The 19,500-nt window shown below is 45.0% G+C and overlaps 1 protein-coding gene across 1 annotated transcript in view; it reads left to right on the top strand.

Annotated features, from left to right (window-relative positions):
* Nucleotides 1–18,244, top strand: part of LOC311326743 (glutamate receptor ionotropic, delta-1-like) — a gene marked incomplete at its 3' end in the record, with an annotated part of 98,302 nt that extends 80,058 nt beyond the window's left edge. The window contains exons 10-14 of the mRNA XM_084459692.1: nt 1,161–1,299; nt 6,690–6,885; nt 9,375–9,541; nt 13,021–13,261; nt 17,795–18,244. Of these exons, the coding sequence (XP_084315818.1) occupies nt 1,161–1,299; nt 6,690–6,885; nt 9,375–9,541; nt 13,021–13,261; nt 17,795–18,244 (1,193 nt within the window). The remainder of the gene's footprint in view (nt 1–1,160; nt 1,300–6,689; nt 6,886–9,374; nt 9,542–13,020; nt 13,262–17,794) is intronic.
* Between the last annotated feature and the right edge of the window lie 1,256 nt (nt 18,245–19,500).

Genomic DNA, 19,500 nt, shown 5'->3' with positions numbered 1-19,500 from the left:
TCATATGTACAAGATACAGCTTCCATGTACAATGAAATGCTCAAAGTGAAATGTTCACAAGTCCACCACAGCTCTTTGTGTGTGTGTGTGAACCAGCCCACCCAGCTGTCTACAGCAGAGCACTGCGCCATCTATTGTAACAGAATGCTGTAGAGGTGCCTTTGAATGAAGAAAGATAGGACATGTTGATCCCGGGCCAGCATTGCCAAACTAAATTGCCAAAGCTAAATTGCCAGGTCAGCACCTAGCTAGCACCCCCCGCCCCCCCCGCCCCGCCCCTCCCAGCTGCACTTATTATGGTCTGGCTGTGAGCCAGGGAAGCCTTTTAGGCCCAGCCGAGTGATTAAACCAGCCAGCCACGGTCCTGGTGGCCCTCTGTGTCTCCTACAGCCTCCTTTCACACTGAGGGGCTCCACAATACGGAGCCGTGTACAGGAATACTGCTGTTACACAGAGTCCGGGGTGGGGCGGGGGGGGGCTGTACAGGAATACTGCTGTTACACAGAGTCCGGGGTGGGGGGGTGGGGGGCTGTACAGGAATACTGCTGTTACACTGAGTCCGGGGTGGGGGGGGGGCTGTACAGGAATACTGCTGTTACACTCTGGGGTGGGGTGGGGGTGGGGGTGCTGTACAGGAATACTGCAGTTACACTGAGTCCGGGGTGGGGTGGGGGGGGCTGTACAGGAATACTGCTGTTACACAGAGTCCGGGGTGGGGTGGGGGGGGCTGTACAGGAATACTGCTGTTACACAGAGTCCGGGGTGGGGTGGGGGGGGCTGTACAGGAATACTGTTGTCACACTGAGTCCGGGGTGGGGTGGGGTTGGGGGGGGGGCTGTACAGATATACTGTTGTCACACTGAGTCCGGGGTGGGGTGGGGTGGGGGGGGGGCAGTGCAGGAATACTGCTGTTACACTGAGTCTCTGTGCTCAGTCAAGGGGTCTCGTCACTCATAAAGGTCACTCGTATTTCCTAATGGGGCTGATGTGGTTCAAATGTAGTAACGGCTGTAATTGCATTCAAAACGACATTGACACGTCTGTAACCCCTGTAGCCTTTGGCGGAGGAGGTGTCATGTGTACGCCCTGCTTTTGACGTGACCCTCACGTCTGACCACTCGCAGCGTGACCTGACCTGTCCTTCGTCTTCCTCCCTGTAGGGGGCGACGGCGTGATGAGCTCAGTGGCGCTGAGGATCGCCATGGGCAGCTGGTGGCTCTTCACGCTCATCGTGTGTTCCTCGTACACGGCCAACTTGGCGGCCTACCTCACTGTGTCACGCATGGACAACACCGTCAGGTAAGACACACACACACACACACACACACACAGCGTAAAACACACATCCACACACCGAAACCAACTGAGCCTGATCCCTGATCTCTAGTCCAGATTGCTCCACTTCATCCTGCCTGCATAATAGCGTCGCTGCGTCGCTAACATGGCCGATCAAACCGTGGCGGACGACCGTGACGGCCCCGGCGTGGGCTCTCTAATGTTCTCTCCTCACTACAAGGACTATAGAGAATCATCTAGAGACAAGATCTCATTTCCTTTTATTTCCTCCAAACCGCCGAACAAGGTTCGCACAACACAGCGCCTCTCCACATCCTAGTTGTATAGTTTCCTGGGCGTGCTGAGTGTTCAAGGAGGACTCACACACTGAGTAATGGCCGCTCCATTCCCCTGGACTCCCCTGATCACGAATGATGGACGATGACCTCAAATTGCCTGTGTATTCTACAACTCCGTGTTAATTTTAAATTAAAGGCTGGGTATGTTTTGCTAATCTAACAAAATGATTCATTGTAAGTGAACAGAAGAAAAGGTTGGCTGTGGAGAACTTTCCCGCCTTCGTTTGAGGAAGGACAAGAAGGACACTTCTGATTAGTCTAATGTAATTATGAATATAATTTGATTAAATTAAGCTAAATGGGTTGTAATATATCATGTCCGACTCGAAGATCGTTGTGATAAATATTCAGTACACTCAGATGAATATCAACTTTACACGGCTGGCCCGACATGGCCGCCCTCACATCAACAACACCTTCTGTAGCAGCCAAACACGAGAAGGGGAGCTTCACCCATAGACCTGCGACTAATCACGGAAAAGTAACACTGAAAAACATCATCGTCAACCTACACAATAACGCCAAGAGCGTGCCAGCACATCTACATCATCCATTTGCAACGTATGACAGCATCGAATAAACAAGTAGGGGTTTTACCAAAACTGCTGTGTCAACAGCGTGTAACCCGCCATCCAGCGCTGCGTGTCCGTCTCTGACGACACCTTCCCATACGTATGTCACGTGTGTGTAGACGTGTGTGGGATGCACATGTAGGCTACTGTGTAACGATGCACAGAAGCATGATTTTGGCTGGAAGATTCCAGATTATCGCTCCTGTTTGCTATCAGGTCCGCAAATATTATCCAGTGCTCATCCCCGCGTGATGCTTCTTCTCCCTGGCGGCGTTTTCTGATCCCGGCGGTGTGTTTGGCTATGCTGATGCTGTTGGCTATGCTGATGCTGAGTAAATGGCAGGGGTGCCACCTCGGCTCCTAGGTGAGGCAAATGATTGTGGGAAGGGAAGGTGAGGTCGCGCCACTGACCTGGCAGGGGGCTGGTAGCGTCCCCCGATCTGCCTGCTCAACGACTGGGTCCACAATGGTGGAAATGGGAGATACACGTCATTCATTTAGAAGGGGGCACTTCTCTCATAGATCACAGCTTTATGTCCGCGCATCGGACGGCCACACTGCTCTAATTTCCGTTTAATCGTTTACTTCTGTGCACAGAAACGGCTCACTCCTGTCCAGTTAGGTGGAAGTTGGAACTACGGCTGATAAAGACTCTCTCTCTCTCCCATTGGTCACTGTCTTTTTTAGGAATGAACTCTGTGAGCAGTTGGTCAGTTTTGGTGCTTCTTCGTAGCTTCTTCTCCTCGTCTCCCCTCCTCCATTTGCACCACCAACAGGTTTGAACCGGTGGAATACCTGACTCCTGGTGGACATCCTCCATGTTGCTATGGTTACCTGTCCTCTGAGAGTGCAAGAGAGGCAGCGGTCACAAGGGACACTGTTACATTACATTACATAACATTACATTACACTACACTACACTACACTACACTACACTACATTACATGACATGACATTACATTACATTACACTACATTACATTACATTACATTACAGTCACTCACAGTAGCAGAGTTTTATCTGAGGTAGTAGGTAGTCAGTGTACTACTACTCGCCAGAACTCCAAAGTGCAGTTTCTAAGTGACTAAAAGCATAATCTAGTGCTAAAGCCAAAGTGTAAGATAAAATATAAATCCAATAGGTGTTTAAGAGGAAGCATCCTGGTAGTACTTCTTGAAGAGAGGAGTTTTGAGTGGTGCATGTGGTACTAATCAGTCATCTTATAATCACCGGTCTGTACTAAGGACATTCAAATGCAAAGGACAAGAGCTTGTAAGTGGTGTGAAGTGTTTACAACATTGATTGGGTGTCAAGTGGTGTGGGCGCAAAATTCTCAAAAACTGACATTTTACGATTCACAACCCGAACATCTGTCAAAGCATCAAAGCCAGAATGATCTTTTCATTCATATTTTTGTTATTTTTATTCTTCTTTTTTGTTGTGTTCTCTCCATCCAAAATCCAGAGGATCAAAGCAACAAAACACAGGTTCAATATCAGGTCAAGTGGGACTCGAACGGTTAGTTGATCAGACTGAAATAATTCTAAATTATTTAGTACAAAGTATATAGTACAAAATCGGAATTTGAAGAAAGAGAGGGAAAAGGCAAGACTCAAGCACGATGGCACACTTGTTCTCCTGCGTCTACCAGAAACTTTAAACCGATATTGTTCTTTATACTCGACGCTCGGAGAAGCTGAAACACTCATGGATCGACGTGAGTTTGAAAGGGCCGTATTGATGAATGTAAATGAGAGCAATCTGTGATCGGGCACAAGGAAGGATCTCTGATAGCTGGAGCTGTTATGTAAGACTGCACTTTTGTTCTAAATTACACCTATTATGGGGCCCTTTGTGGAAGTAGTTGTGTTCTGTATGGAAAGAATGGCCGGACATGCTGCCTGTGATGAAGCAGCGTGTACTCGCCTCAAGATGGAGGATGAGAAGAACAAGAGGCTTGCATGTAGCTCTCATACACTTTGTTCTTTATGATAATGGGCTTGTTGTGGGCCGTGTGTGTGTGTGCGTGCGAGTGTGTGTGTGCGTGCGAGTGTGTGTGTGTGTGCGTGTGAGTTCGTAGGCTGAGACAGCAATCATCCCTACCTCACAAACACTTGATTCAAATCAATGTCGTTTTATGTCGGTTGTGTACATGCGTGAGTGTGAGTGTGCGTGAGGGTGCGTGTGTGTGTGTGTTGTGCTGGCATGCTCTGTTGACCAAGGGTACCATAAAAAATAGCTTTCACTAATCTCTTTTTGTTTCCTGGGAACGTTACAGTGTCTTCAGTCCCAATAAACCAACAGGGTGAAGCAGGGAAGAAACACATCACGTTTAATCAGCAGTTCCTTCCTAGTTCCTACACAGGATTTGACCTAACTTACCAGACTTAATGCACAAATATATCGACATTCACGTATCGACATTTGATTTAACAGTATGTTCTCGTCTTCAGCTTGGACTACTACTAAATATGAACAATTATCCTCAGGTAGGTTAGGTCTTGGGTGACTGCGAATATTGTTATTCAAGAATACCTTTTGCTCTTGTGGGCGTATGACCCTGTATTGATCTGTTGAAGCGTGGATAAGATACTTACCCTAAAGACAAGTAAAGTTTGTCTTCAGTTTTAGTGGTCAGTTTAAATTCCATAATAATATGCAGTAGCAAATCATGTTATTGGACTTCCTGTTTATTGCATTGGAATTCCATACAGCATCTAGATTAGGAGAATTACTGTAGGTGGATTTATGAAGATAGAGCGAACAGTGTTTCTTTGATTCAGCCTTGCTTATAAAAACCCTCCAACACAACCTGACTGAAAACCACAGCCAGTCCTCTTCATTCAGTTAACTACCTGCCACCTGCTATTAGCTTGACTGAGACTAGTCCAACATAGACAAGCTTAATATGAACACACCCTGAATGCACTCAGCCAAAACAAGTAAGCATCTGGTTCTTCACGCCACTCGTCTAACCGTCATCATCATATCCTTCCCGGCATCATTGGGTATGAAAGTATTACCATACTAAGTACCTGGGTGTGAGAGGCCTGCCTGTCTGTCAGTTATGATCAAACCAATTACTGGCATCCATGTTGGCATCCATGTTGGCATCCATGTTGGCATCCATGTTGGCTATTCAAGCCGGGATCACCTCAGATGAGAATTCTACATGTGTACAGTACCTGCGAAACTGCTATTGCATCTAATATGCACTGGATCAGAGGTTTGGCTCATCTTTTTTGGGTTATGATAGTTCTGCAGTCTGGGTGACAAGTGGAGGTTACTGCAGCACTCCTATCACTTAGTGTGAAATACTATCTTATTACATTACCCCAGATTGACAGCTGGCTCGTGGAGCCGTCAGCTGATGATTGCGTGCGTTGTCGGCGGGGAACTTGTCATATTTTGCAGACAGATATTCTGTTGCTCCAATAGTTACGCCGTACCGAAACGATCGCCGAATCTCAACTAGGGGGAAAAATTGTTTTGTAATGTGCTAATACAGGAAGGATTTAAGCCCATATCTTAGAGATTTACAAGCTAATACCATAAACTGGTAAATACGACACTAGTGGTCCAGTCCCAGTTTAATATCGCTTCATGATATCAAGCTATGAGCTCGATTCAATTCATTCTCCATGCAGCTTATTATATCTATGACATATTTTCATTATGCTGCCACGCTTTGGTAACCCAGTAACAAAGTATATAATCTAAAGCAGTCACTGATAATGAATAGAATAGCTTAATCAAATTCTCAAATCGAAGCACGTTTTTGTGCCTGCCCGCACGGGATCTCTTGAAGCAATGCAGAGATCTTAACATCAGCGAGGCAAAGCAAGGCAAGGCTAGTTTATTTGTAGAGCACATTTCAGCAACAAGGCAATTCGAAGTGCTTTACAAGAGACATTAAAAGCATCAAGACAAAGTGCAACACATAAAAGGTCATATAAAACGAAATGATAATCAATTAGTGGATGCTAATTCATCTTCACGTTTTTACTTTGTCCTGTCAATGAGAGTCTGTATGTTCCCAGGTTACGTAATCCTACAGCTGGTTCCAAACCCAAATTTCCAAAATGATACTGTAAATCCATCCTGGCCTTCCCCCAACATGTCGTTCACCTGGGTCACGCACTGATTGGATGGGCAAGGCAGGATGGGCGGACTACACCTGGCGTGTGTGGGGGGCAAACACTTTTAAATGCCTAAAATCCTCAATACATCGTCATACCTGCAGTATGTTTACTTTTGGGTATTTTGTAACATAACAACAGTGCTTATCCATAATCGAAATGATTGATCATCTGTCAGAGTGGGCCTTCAATAAAAGCCAGACTTCCTGACCCTCCTCTCACACCCCTGGCAGATATATTGTCTACAAATAAATACCCATAATCAACTCATTAGCATAGTGTTACTGTCTGGCCAGTTCTGTCTGTCCAATTAAACGCCTGTTTCCTGTTCTCCTGTCTCCTAGAACATTCCAGGACCTGTCCAGACAGATAGACGTGTCCTACGGAACCGTGAGGGACTCTGCGGTCTATGACTACTTTAAGAACAAGGGAACCAACCCACTGGAACAGGATACCACCTACGCAGAACTGTGGAGAACCATCAGCAAGAACAACGGACAGGACTACTCTGTGTCGAGCCCCTCTGAGGGCATACGCAAGGTAGGGTCAGGGGCTCAGGGTTAGGGTTAGGGTCAACATGAGGCGTGAATGATAATGAGGTGTCTGGTTAGGTGTGAGGTTCTGGGAATGAGGTGTCTGGTTAGGTGTGAGGTTCTGATAATGAGGTGTCTGGTTAGGTGTGAGGTTCTGCGAGTGAGCTATCTGGTTAGGTCTGAGGTTCTGATAATGAGGTGTCTGGTTAGGTGTGAGGTTCTGATAATGAGGTGTCTGGTTAGGTGTGAGGTTCTGAGGTTCTGATAATGAGGTGTCTGGTTAGGTGTGAGGTTCTGAGGTTCTGATAATGAGGTGTCTGGTTAGGTGTGAGGTTCTGATAATGAGGTGTCTGGTTAGGTGTGAGGTTCTGAGGTTCTGATAATGAGGTGTCTGGTTAGGTGTGAGGTTCTGAGGGTCTGAGGTTCTGATAATGAGGTATCTGGTTAGGTCTGAGGTTCTGATAATGAGGTGTCTGGTGAGGTGTGAGGTTCTGATAATGAGGTATCTGGTTAGGTGTGAGGTTCTGATAATGAGGTGTCTGGTTAGGTGTGAGGTTCTGATAATGAGGTGTCTGGTTAGGTGTGAGGTTCTGCGAGTGAGTTATCTGGTTAGGTGTGAGGTTCTGATAATGAGGTGTCTGGTTAGGTGTGAGGTTCTGATAATGAGGTGTCTGGTTAGGTGTGAGGTTCTGATAATGAGGTGTCTGGTTAGGTGTGAGGTTCTGATAATGAGGTGTCTGGTTAGGTGTGAGGTTCTGATAATGAGGTATCTGGTTAGGTGTGAGGTTCTGATAATGAGGTGACTGGTTAGGTGTGAGGTTCTGATAATGAGGTGTCTGGTTAGGTGTGAGGTTCTGATAATGAGGTGTCTGGTTAGGTGTGAGGTTCTGATAATGAGGTATCTGGTTAGGTGTGAGGTTCTGAGGTTCTGAGAATGAGGTGTCTGGTTAGGTGTGAGGTTCTGCGAGTGAGCTTTTAAAAAGATTCATTACAAAATCTTCTCAGTGTTTGTTCTGTGTCACTTCACTGTGGAAAGTAATAATCTACTGGTCCCTCAACACTGCATGTGCTTGTATTCCAACATATTACAAGCTACTAGGCAAGTAATCCTTTATTACTGCCTGAAATGTTCCCAAGTGTGTTTCAATAAGGCTCTAAATTATGCTGGTAAATTTCATAAGGACCCATTTGGTATGAAATAACAGCACTTATATGTACATTCAACAAGCCTTTTCATGACTAACATATTTTGATTTTTCATGAGAGCAGCAGCTTTTGCCAGCCCTCCTCCACAACTGCTTACACATTTTAATTAGTGTTATTGCATTGTCTAGTGTTTTTCCAATAGAGTAATTTTCAATTAGCTGCCAGTATATTTACATTCTGGTAGAGTGGATCGGGGATATTGGGCCTCATCCACGAATTAAATTAAACATTTCTTAGGAAGCATTTCTTCTTAATCTCCACTTACACCATTTCCAAGAAGATTCTGGCATTCATCAATGTTCTCACATGTGGGAACTAAGAACAGAACCTATGAACACAGAAGAGCAGTCTTAAATAGGCTATTCGTGCGAAAGGCATGTTCATTTAAAAAGACGTTCATTTAAAAGATTGGGATTTTGCACTGTTCTGTCTCGCTATGTTAATGCACCAAGGCAAAAAGAGTGAAATTACAATTTCTATGACACCACGCGCATTCAATTTGCAAAACCATGGGATGCATCATTATGAGAAGGCAGGTGCGAAGTCATCCAGCAGTTGTGAATGAGATGGGAGCTTTCTTTAGAAACGTTATAAGGAAGACATTTAAGAACAGGACTTGCGTAGGAAGATATTAGTGAATGAGGCCTGTTGTTGTATTCCTTGTTGATGTTGACAGACAACAGCCTTTTCCGGTGCAAGTCGACTTTTAGCAGTCAACAAAAACAGCCATCTTGGTGACGGTGTGCTGCCTGAGAATTCTGGCTACAGCCTAATACAGTACCTGAGACTAATCATGACACTAAGTCAAGTAGCCTAAAATAGGAAGAATGTTTACTCTATTAACTATTCAATTCTGACAGTCCAGCTCTTCATGACGGTGTTGACAGGTAAAACATGAGCCGTGTGCAGTTGAATCCTCCCACACAAGGATAATGAATCCAGTCAGAGACACAATACATTAACTACTGTTACTACCAGGCATCCACGCCGTCATGGAGGTGTGAATGGTTGAAATGCAGTGTTTTCATTGTACAGTACTATTAAAATATCTTGGTTCACGGCACAATCCTTGTGTTTATAGCAGTTTTGCGACGTGGTATGTTGATGTTACCATGCGGGTAGAGTAAACACCAGTCTATCCTCCCCCCGCGGGGGGCGCATGTCAAAGAGGTGAAAATACAGCCTGTCAGCAACACTTTCAACAGGGATACTAGTAATGATAGGCCTGTGATTAAACACAAATACGTCCGTTAATGGCCCCCTGGTTCTGCTGTCGCTGTGCGTTCGCAGGCCAAGAAGACTCCCTACGCCTTCCTGTGGGACATGGCGGTGGTGGAGTACGCCGCGCTGACGGACGACGACTGCACCATCACCGTGACGGGAAACAGCGTGAGCAGCAAGGGCTACGGCGTCGCCATGCAGCACGGGAGCCCCTACCGAGACCTCTTCTCCCAGAAGTGAGCGCACGGGGTGTAGCGCGGCGGGGCGTAGCGTAGTGTAGCGCTGCGGGGTGTAGCGTAGTGTAGCGCGGCGGGGTGTGGCGTAGCGTAGCGCGGTGGGGTGTAGCGTAGCACGGCAGGGTGTAGCGTAGCGCTGAGGGGTGTAGCGTAGCACGGCGTGGTGTAGCGTGGTGGGGTGTAGCGTAGCGGGGTGTAGCGTAGCGTGGTGGGGTGTAGCGTAGCGCGGCGGGGTGTAGCGTAGCGTGGCGGGGTGTAGCGTAGCGCAGCACAGTATGGCTTATGGCGGAGTAATGTCCTGCATATGTTGTCTTTCCATCGTTATCATAAAAATCGTCTTTCTGATTTAATATAATTTTGTACCCCATTTCTCTTGAGCGTTTTCCTCTAAAACACCTGTTCAATTTTACCCACTCTCTCTCTCTCTCTCGTTCTCTCTCTTTCTGACCCCCCTTCAATCACCTTGGGAAATGCTCTTAAGTGCATATGGTTTGGCACACACCTCTTTTAGCTCCTAGCTCCTAATTGCTTTTTCTGCTTCATAAAAGCCATACACATAATCACTGATGTTTGACTAGGCCTGAGGGAATTTGGCTGCGGTAATTGACTGAGAGGTCATTCGACGGCAATGTAGTGCTCAGCCATTTCAGGACAGGTCCAGCTTAACACAGAGACTTGAGTCACCTTTCTCTGTTCTTTATCAAAACACGCATATAAATACACTCTGGGAAGGTTGAGGGCTGTATCAATTGTATTTACAGTTCATGTGCAGTGTAAGTCAAGAGTAACAGTGATCTCCTGGGTGGTAAACCTTGTGAAATACTTGAGGAAGGGTGCGAGTTAGAGTGAGAATAAGTCCACTCTTTGTCTTCTCAGTAGGAAGTGCGCCATTTTGTATTCTCATCTGTGATGTCGTTCTCTTCAAGTCCCTCTCCAGACTCAAATATTACGTTGAATGGCTGCGCTCCGCATGCTACATAATAGAGTCTGAGCCACTTCGCCGCCCAAGCTAGTGTTCTGAGGGCGTATCGACGGGTCAGAATTGAAAGGGTGACAGGTCAGCACATGAGAGTCGCTAGTCCAGGTTAGATGGGCGGGGCATATCTATGGGTGGGAGCGCCTGATTGCAAACGTCGTTACTGATTGGTGTTCCCAGACCCATAGAGAGATCTGCAGCATTAACGTAGTTAGCGTAGTTTACATGTATCAGCGAAAGAACTCTCATGGGTCTGGCGTTGAGACCACTACATATCAGGCATAATTCACTTTGTGGTATCCGTATGGAAGTGATTCAAGTGGAGCAACTTGAAATTTGAATTAGAAAGCTTGAGGATCCTAATTTGCACCAAACTGCTCCACCCAATATAATTTTTAGCAATACCACCACAGGCTGAAATCAATGAAACACCAAAGCAGAGTGGATTTATGCAATTAGGCGTCCATTAGAAACACTGTTGTTTAAAATAGTGAAGGGATGGGAGGAATGATGATTCATTCATTATGTCGAGTCTGGTTAACATGACAGAGTGTGTTAATTATAAACAGTACAATGATGAATAACGATGCTAAGTAAATGATGCAGCATGAAATTCGGGCAAGATTTTGTTCTAAGTTCAAATGAAAGTCTTGACTCATTAGTTGCAGTCTCTTGTTCAAATAGTTTTGCCTCTTCAAGTGAAATTAATGCCATTGTAAAGCTAAGCAGATGGAGTTAAATCTCTGTCTAAACCTCTACATAATCGCATGCAGCTAATTAAATCTGCCTAATCATGTAAGACAATATTTTCCTCAAAAACGAAACGTAATGCCCCCGTCTTAAAATCCTTCCCACACAACTGACATTGATCCTCAGGAATCATAGCCCAAACTTCGGGAAGTACTACTAATCACCCCAAATCCCAACCTCAACACCCCTACCCTTACCTTAACCATAACACCAGCATGTGCAAGCTTTATATTATCATAGCACAAAATTACCATCAGACACTTATCCAAGTGTGCCGTGACCCCTAGGTTCATACTTACCTAAGTCATTAACAGCTAATGGAGCCAGCGTACGTCGTGTATTTCTGTGTCTCCCTGTGTAGCAGCTCTAGGGGTCACGGCTGCTTGTCCCTGAGGAGACTGTAGGTGGGATGAAATTCCCAGTTGATCTGCCATCTCCTCTATGGGGACAGATCCATCTTCCTCCCCACCCCTCCCTCCCTCACTTCCTGCCCTATCATCATCTATCTTCCTCTTCCTCCTCTCATTGAATCACCCCTCTCTCTGTGTGTCCTCCCTCCATCCCCCTCTCCTCTCTTCTTCCTCTGTCCACACACTCGTTTGTTTTTTGTCCGGGAGATAGCAGCTGGCTTGTACTGTAGGCGCCGTGCCCACGGGACAGGTTGTGGATAACGGCTTTCTCTTCACACAACAGCTTCTCTCTTTAATTAAGCACTTCCTCACTCCACTTGTCAGTGTTGTGGCAGTGAGGGGTAAAAAAGGGAGCACTTTAATGAAGTTTGTTGTGGGGATTAAATTCTGTTAAAGAGGCAGATCGGCTCACATCATTTTAATGTGTCAAACTGAGGGGAATTGGAAAGCAGAGACGAAGGGAAAAGGAACAGATGATAGCAGCAGACTTCAGGGCTCTAGGAGGTTCCTGGGTTCCTGGTTTATAGTGATAGTAGCAGACTTTAGTGCTCTAGGAGGTTCCTGGGTTCCTGGTTTATAGTGATAGTAGAATACTTTAGTACTGTAGGAGGTTCCTGGTTTATAGTGATAGTAGCAGACTTTAGTCCTCTAGGAGGTTCCTGGGTTCCTGGTTTATAGTGATAGTAGAATACTTTAGTACTGTAGGAGGTTCCTGGTTTATAGTGATAGTAGCAGACTTTAGTACTCTAGGAGGTTCCTGGTTTATAGTGATAGTAGCAGACTTTAGTACTCTAGGAGGTTCCTGGTTTATAGTGATAGTAGCAGACTTTAGTACTCTAGGAGGTTCCTGGTTTATAGTGATAGTAGCAGACTTTAGTACTGTAGGAGGTTCCTGGTTTAAATAATGATATCAGCATAAATACATTTTCTATAGTGGAGCGGCTTAACTGAAAAATTGTGCATTTTGTGATAAAAGCATGACATTTGGTACACCTATGGTAAAAGGTATATAGAAAATGGGGATATTGAGCCATCATTCCAATATGCCGCCCATAGCAGCCATTTACAGTAGGAATCCTATTGTTTCCCTTGTATTTTCCAGTATTACTCTTGGTCAAATAACTCAAAAAGATGTAAATCTCTCTCTCTCTCTCTCTCTCTCTCTAACACACACACACACACACACACAGTGTAGTGTGCATTACCACAAAATGAATTCAAATCTACCCTGAAGTCGTAACCGCCATTCTCCAATCCCCTCAGCCAGATCTACCCGATCTATATCTATAGATGTTGAGTCACCAGACCCCAGAGCGCTAACAGGCCTCTTCCCCCCGGCGCAGGATCCTGGAGCTGCAGGAGAAAGGCGACCTGGACATCCTGAAGCAGAAGTGGTGGCCCCGCACGGGCCGCTGCAACCTCAACAGCCACTCCGGCGCCCAGCCGGACGGCCGCTCCCTCAAGCTGCACAGCTTCGCCGGCGTCTTCTGCATCCTGGCGGCGGGGCTGCTGCTGGCCTGCCTGGTGGCCGGTCTGGAGGCCTGGTGGAACAGCAACCGCTGCCGGCGGGAGCAGCCCAAAGAGGTGACCGAGAACAGGGCGAGGCGGCCGGGGACGCGGGGGGACGACACTGCCACACTCTACTTTAAGGATCCAGCCGCTGACGCAAGCCCCGATCTAGTCGAGCTCCAGTACACCCAGCTGTAGGCAGGGTGGCAGCCCTAACCTGGTGCACTCGGCCAAGTGTACTCAAAAGAGTGTGCATGCAGCGTTAGTCAACTCGGGACTGTGGATGCAGTAGTGTACTCAGCCCTGGTGTACTCGCGGAGTGTCGATGGCGTTCGATACACTAAGCTGAGCACACAGGCTGTGTTCCGCTAACTGGACTATTTATTGGTGCAGTATAGCTTCAGTGTACTCAAGCTGCTGTAGCGTACTCGGTAGTGTGGATACAGCTTCCGTATGCTCAGAGGTGTACATGGCAGCTTTGGTATACTAAGCTGAGTACACTTCCGTGTAGCTGTGTTACATGGAGGAGTATTGTACGGTGTGTAGCTCCATGCACTCAGCTGCAGTGCACCAACCTGAGTATACTCGGTAGTGTGGATACATCCTCCAGTACACTCAGCTGTACGCAAAAGACAGATGTGCGCCATGCGCCCATGAAATCAAATTTGGTCCCCACCACCTTTCCCTGCCCACCTGCTGCTTTCAGCCCACAAAAACCAGATCCATCTGTTTTTGTATCGCATACCGTACACCCTTCAACCCCGGACTACTAATATATCCTCTCACTTGATTATTGGTGTTTTTTGGAAACTTTCAACCCAAACCAGGTGTTTTTTCATGATGTATGTTACACATTATCCACACCTTTATTATTCAATCCTCGGGACAGCAAAATGGCTTCCGCAAGTTGGATTTGTTGCTAGCAAGTCCTGCGTTTATTTTATTTTTTTGCATTAGCGCAGTATCACACCGATACTGGCGTGGAGAGGACGCCGATGAATTCACCTGCCAAATGCTAGCAGCTTTGTGAACTTTCAAAGGCATTGTATTGCATTACTGCTACAAACTCTTTTGCTTTGGCAAGAGTTTACTGTTACTAAGACTAATTTTTCAACATAGTCTACAGAGCTGCAATGCATTATACAATAGAGCTCATCTAGACATCTGTAGAAATTACTACAGACAGTACAAAACAGCTGGTTGAGCCTCAAACTGTTACAGTACAGCAAATCTACTCTTGCTGACTCAGCAGCCTATCTTGATAAAAAAGATGAGCAATTAAGTGTGACATTTGAATGATTCATCGAGGCTCCATGCAAGACTGAACGAGTCCCGAAATTGCCAATAATCAAGTGTTTCCCCCAATATGCTTAACCATAGATATTCAACGGAAGAAAAAACATGATGTTTCCATTCATACACCCAACGGCTGATTTTGCTCAGATTATAATTTTGGTTTCTATGAGCCTGAAGTGATGTTCAGCCCATTCAACGTACTGTATTGATGTCAACATGTACAGTCCCTCCTCTCAGAAGTAGGATGATGTTCCTCTTAGGTGCTGGTCTTGGGTCAGTTTTAAATATCACCCACTAACTGTCAGGATTAGCATTAGTGGAGGGTGAACTGATCTCGAACCTGTGCCGGGACAGCTACCCTCTGATCAAATGAGTCATGAATCCAGCGACAGGAATGATGTTTAACATGGATCCCTAAACTAAAGTGTGAGCAAATTAGGATGCTTGCATGGATCTGTCACCATGGCAATAAGATCTGTCCAGAAACACCCAGAAGCCCTCGCTAATACCACTGTGTGACGTCTTATTGCAAATTATATGTCAATGTGGACATACCTTTATTTTAAAAATTTTCTTTCTTTCTTTCTTCCTTCCTTTTTTCCTTTCTTTCTCTCTATCCCTTCTTCACTTTTGACTCTTGACTGTTTATGATCTCGTGCAGGTTATGAAGGATTACAGACTGGCAAGGGGGTCTGGTCCATTGACATATAATGACATAACAAGTGCTTCATCGGAAGGGAGGAGGGACAGTTGGACAGAGAGAGAGAGAGACTGGGATGAAGCAGAGGCTATTGACACAGGTCAGACTAGAGCTCCTGTATAAGTCCTGATCTATGAGAGAACTGTCCCATGGGGCTTTGGGGGTGCGGGGGGGGGGGGGGGGGGCGCATGTTAAATCTGCACTAACCTCCCATCTCCCATCCTTAAAAACCCCTCTTAGTTTCTGATTCCTATTCTGTTCCTCCCTGTTTGTAGCGTATAGATGCATGATAATCAGTCTTGTCTCACCTTCACAATTAAGCATTTTTTACAGTGAGGGAAGACAGATGGAGACCGTACCACTGCGCTTCCCCCGAATCACTGATCATAGTTATCTTAGGGATGCATCCATAGTGCCTTCACTTATAATAACTCTACATGATAAATTGTTTGTTGTAAGATGCCAGAACACTTAAACTATTCCCACCAAAGCATTTGTTAGTCATCACACAGGCGGGTTGTAAAATGTGTCACTGTTTATTTCTGCTATACCCGGTATTTCACAGGACCTTCCCACCTAATAATCTTAAGTGTGCGGTAACAAGGCATGCAGAGCAAGGCTAGCGAACGCAATTTAAATCTCAGGTTGAGAAGATAGATAGATGGCGTGGATTTTATTTATAGCTATGAGAGCTGTTTGTTTACGACTAAAGCTATAACGCTGCCACTGGAGCATTTGCTTTTGTTTTTGTCCTGTCGGTTAAAATCAACACTTTTATTAATGAACTCAAAGGCAAACGGGTATTTGTTTAAGCGTGCCACCAGCGTGAGGAGACTTCACAAATATTTGAATCAAATGCCCGTCTGCTATCACAATAGCCTGCGTGGAGAGTGTTTAATTATCCCAGGGAGTTGGCATTGAGAGCAGAGTACATGCAGTAGATTAATTAATATCATGCATGCATATTCATAACATCCATCTAAGCTCAAAGGGTCTAAGTGGTTGTTTGTATGTACTGGTACTTGAATCTGTTGATTGTAGAGGCCTAACTGACATTGATCTAAGAGAGGTGAAGTGTATTTACCGCAGAGCTCCCTAGGGAGGTACAGTATACAGTATGATTGGCTTAAGTCTGAGGGAAGGGGCAGATCGTGTCATCTGATTGGCTGATGACAGGTTGACCTTGTTCCCTGTGTCCTACTGTACGTGTGGATACTTCATAATGTGCACATGCATGTCTCTGATGCCGAATGACCTTTATTTCACAACTAGGCTGTATTTCAGATGTGTGATCATTACATTAATATCGATACTGACTTAGTGGATAGTTACCAGAAAGTTGGACATAAGAGCATACATATTGTCTTTATATAGTGTCAGAAATGATAAGAAAGTACTTTATTTTCCCAGTGCAATACTCAAACCTGAGTTTTCTTTTGTATTGTACAGTACATGAGAATAGGACCAGAAGCCATCTTCTGTTCTGTTTACTCTAGAAACCATTTCCATTATTTTAATCCATTTCAAAACATCTCATTTCAAAACATTATTTCTCATTGTTTGGTTTTGTAATCCATCAATTGACATTGCAAAATATTGTGTGGTATGTTTTTACAGTGCATATATATTGATATCAAATGTGTCTCCATATTCTGTTTTGACTAATATGATTGTTGTCATTCTTGAAGCAGACCAACGCTGGAGCCAAACTCGGTACAGAAATCTACTGCAATCTATTGCAGTGTAGGATCATGTAGCATCTTTGTTTTCACAACATTTTAGCTTATCCTGATTGTCCTCTACACGTGTCTCTGCATTTAAACACATACATTTTCCTGAAGGGAATATCTCAAGTTGCTGTTAGCTCTGAGCAGCTAACCGACGGCATCCGTGATCAAAGCCCTTGAAATATGCAGCATTTGTCTGTTTTAGCACGTCAAGTTATTGATCTGATACCCAATGAATCTTCCTACGGGTTGATACCGTGTGTATATTTACAGGTATAACATGCTCCATAGGTTTCAAAGACTCAGCTTGTGTCCCTACATCTACAAACAACTCTAGTACATATCATTCCATCTTTGTTGAGTTTACTGTAGGGTTATCAATACTTTATAGCAGTCTTCTGACATTGTATGGGTTGTCATTATGTTTAACCAGTCATGGTCACTCAAATTAGTCTATGTGGACAGACAGCTTACAGCAGTTTGGCTCCAGCGATGGTTTCGTTTTGTCAAAGACACCCCTTTACTAAACATCAGACTCTCGATCTCCGCCGGCCAAGTTTGATTTCAAGGTGCACGCTCTATACACCTGTCATCCAAAACTAGTTGCAGTCACCTCAATTCAAATTGAACACTTTTAAAAGATCAAAACGGCCATTTGCAATTCCGCATGCTGAAGATGGTGACAAAATGGCTCGGAAAAACCAGACCAGCTGAAAGACAAAAGAACAGAAAACAAAGAGACTCAAAAGAGACTCAGATTTAAAGAGACTTTAAAAGTGCATGGAGCCTCAAAGGCCTGAGAACCGGCCGGTTGTTTGGGTGAACAGCCGATCTCAGCCTCTGTGTCCCTCCCTCCCTCCTCCCTCTCTCTGTCGCCCCCTATAGGACAAGGAGGTGAATCTGGAACAGGTGCACCGGCGTATGAACAGTCTTATGGACGAGGACATGGCTCACAAGCAGATCCCAGGCCCGTCTATCGAGACCTCTGCGCTGGACATCGGCAGCATGCAGCCCAGCCAGCAGCTGGAGTCTGTGCGGGACTACCCAGCCTCAGCCCTGTCTGTGACCACCTTCCTCCCGGGGGAGAGGGGCCACCATGGGGGCCCCGGGGGGCTGGGCCGGACGCTAGCCCCCCAGGGCCCTGGCAGCACCCCCCTCCCCCACTCGCTCAGCAGCTCCACCCTTCCCTCCTCCATGCAGTGCAAACACAGGGCCCCCAACGGGGCGTTGTTCAGGCAGAGCCCCGGCAAGACGCCCATGCCCATGTCTTACCAGGGAGTGTCCGCAGGACCCATACCAGAAGCCATTGAGTCCACCCACAGCACCTCCATATGAGGGAGGAAGTCAGCCCAGCTCAACGGGGGTTGAGAACCCCTCGGCGCCGAGGGAGAAAAAACGAGAAAGTGAAATTTAAAAAAAAAAAGAGGGAAAAAAGAGAAAAATGTGTATAAAACAGAGAAAATAAAGAGATTTTTATTACTCAGAACCCACAACGTCGTCAAGGGAAATTGCTAATTTTTGTTGTATATATTTGTAAATACTGAGAGAACGAAGTGAGGTAAAAGTGTATTTTGAATATTCTCAATTTTTGAAGTTGAGTTATAAAAAACAAACAAAAAGAGATAAAAAATTATATATATATATATACAAAAAAAAAAACGACTATTTGAATGGCTTTGTAAATTTTGTTCAATATGAATAATGACGCAGATTCATTGTGATTGTTTTCTAAGTGCCGAAATAGAAGATGTCTCTCCACGGTTCATTCTTACCATAGAAGACCATCAAGCACTGTAGGAGTACAGTACGCACCTCTACAGTATAACAACCATATCTATACTTCAGCATTGGAAAATTATCCCAACAGAATGATTTTGTTTGAAAGACATACAGTATACAGTATAATTATGCTTTTTACATTTTCAATGTTTTCATTTGTTTTCTTTGAGTCTTGGTGAATCATTTGAAACTGAATCATTGAATCATATTAAGTCTGAAACTGAAGTGGTAATTGTCTTTCATTGGTTCTACGTATCATTAAACGATGGTATTTCATATGAATTTTTGATTTCACTATATTTGTTGTCAAAAAAGTGAGGTTTATGTGGTCAAGAAGCCCCGTGTATCTTGTGCTGGGAGTTTGTTGACCAATAAAATGGTGTTCAATCCATTTTGACTGTCGGTCGATGACCAGTGACGTTTCAGATTCCAACGGAACCTGCAAAGGAATAGAACGGGAGACCAGTCTTAGAACGTCCATCTTGGAATGTTTAGATGTTCTAACTGACTGATACCATGACAGAACCGCATCTTTGGAAGTATTATACCTGGTTATGAAGTTTTGTTCGCTTGGTTTCTGGGGTAGAGGTTTTGGGGTTGGGGAGTGTTCAAAAGAGAAAAAATATTTTTACATCTAAATAAGAGTAAACCTCATTCTAGAGTAAAGAAAAACATGCATTATATATGTATTCATTTTTATACTGAAGGATTTATTGTTGAAAAGTTGTATAGAGGTGTGTCACCACTCTAAGCAGTCCAGTCACTTTAACTACTGATGGAATAAAATGGATATTGTATTGTTAATATGTCAT

Source organism: Borostomias antarcticus (assembly GCF_949987555.1).
Source record: "Borostomias antarcticus genome assembly, chromosome: 29".
Taxonomy (NCBI): Eukaryota; Metazoa; Chordata; class Actinopteri; order Stomiiformes; family Stomiidae; genus Borostomias; species Borostomias antarcticus.
Note: the sequence above shows the minus strand (reverse complement) of the source record. Positions and strands in the feature narration are given on the sequence as shown.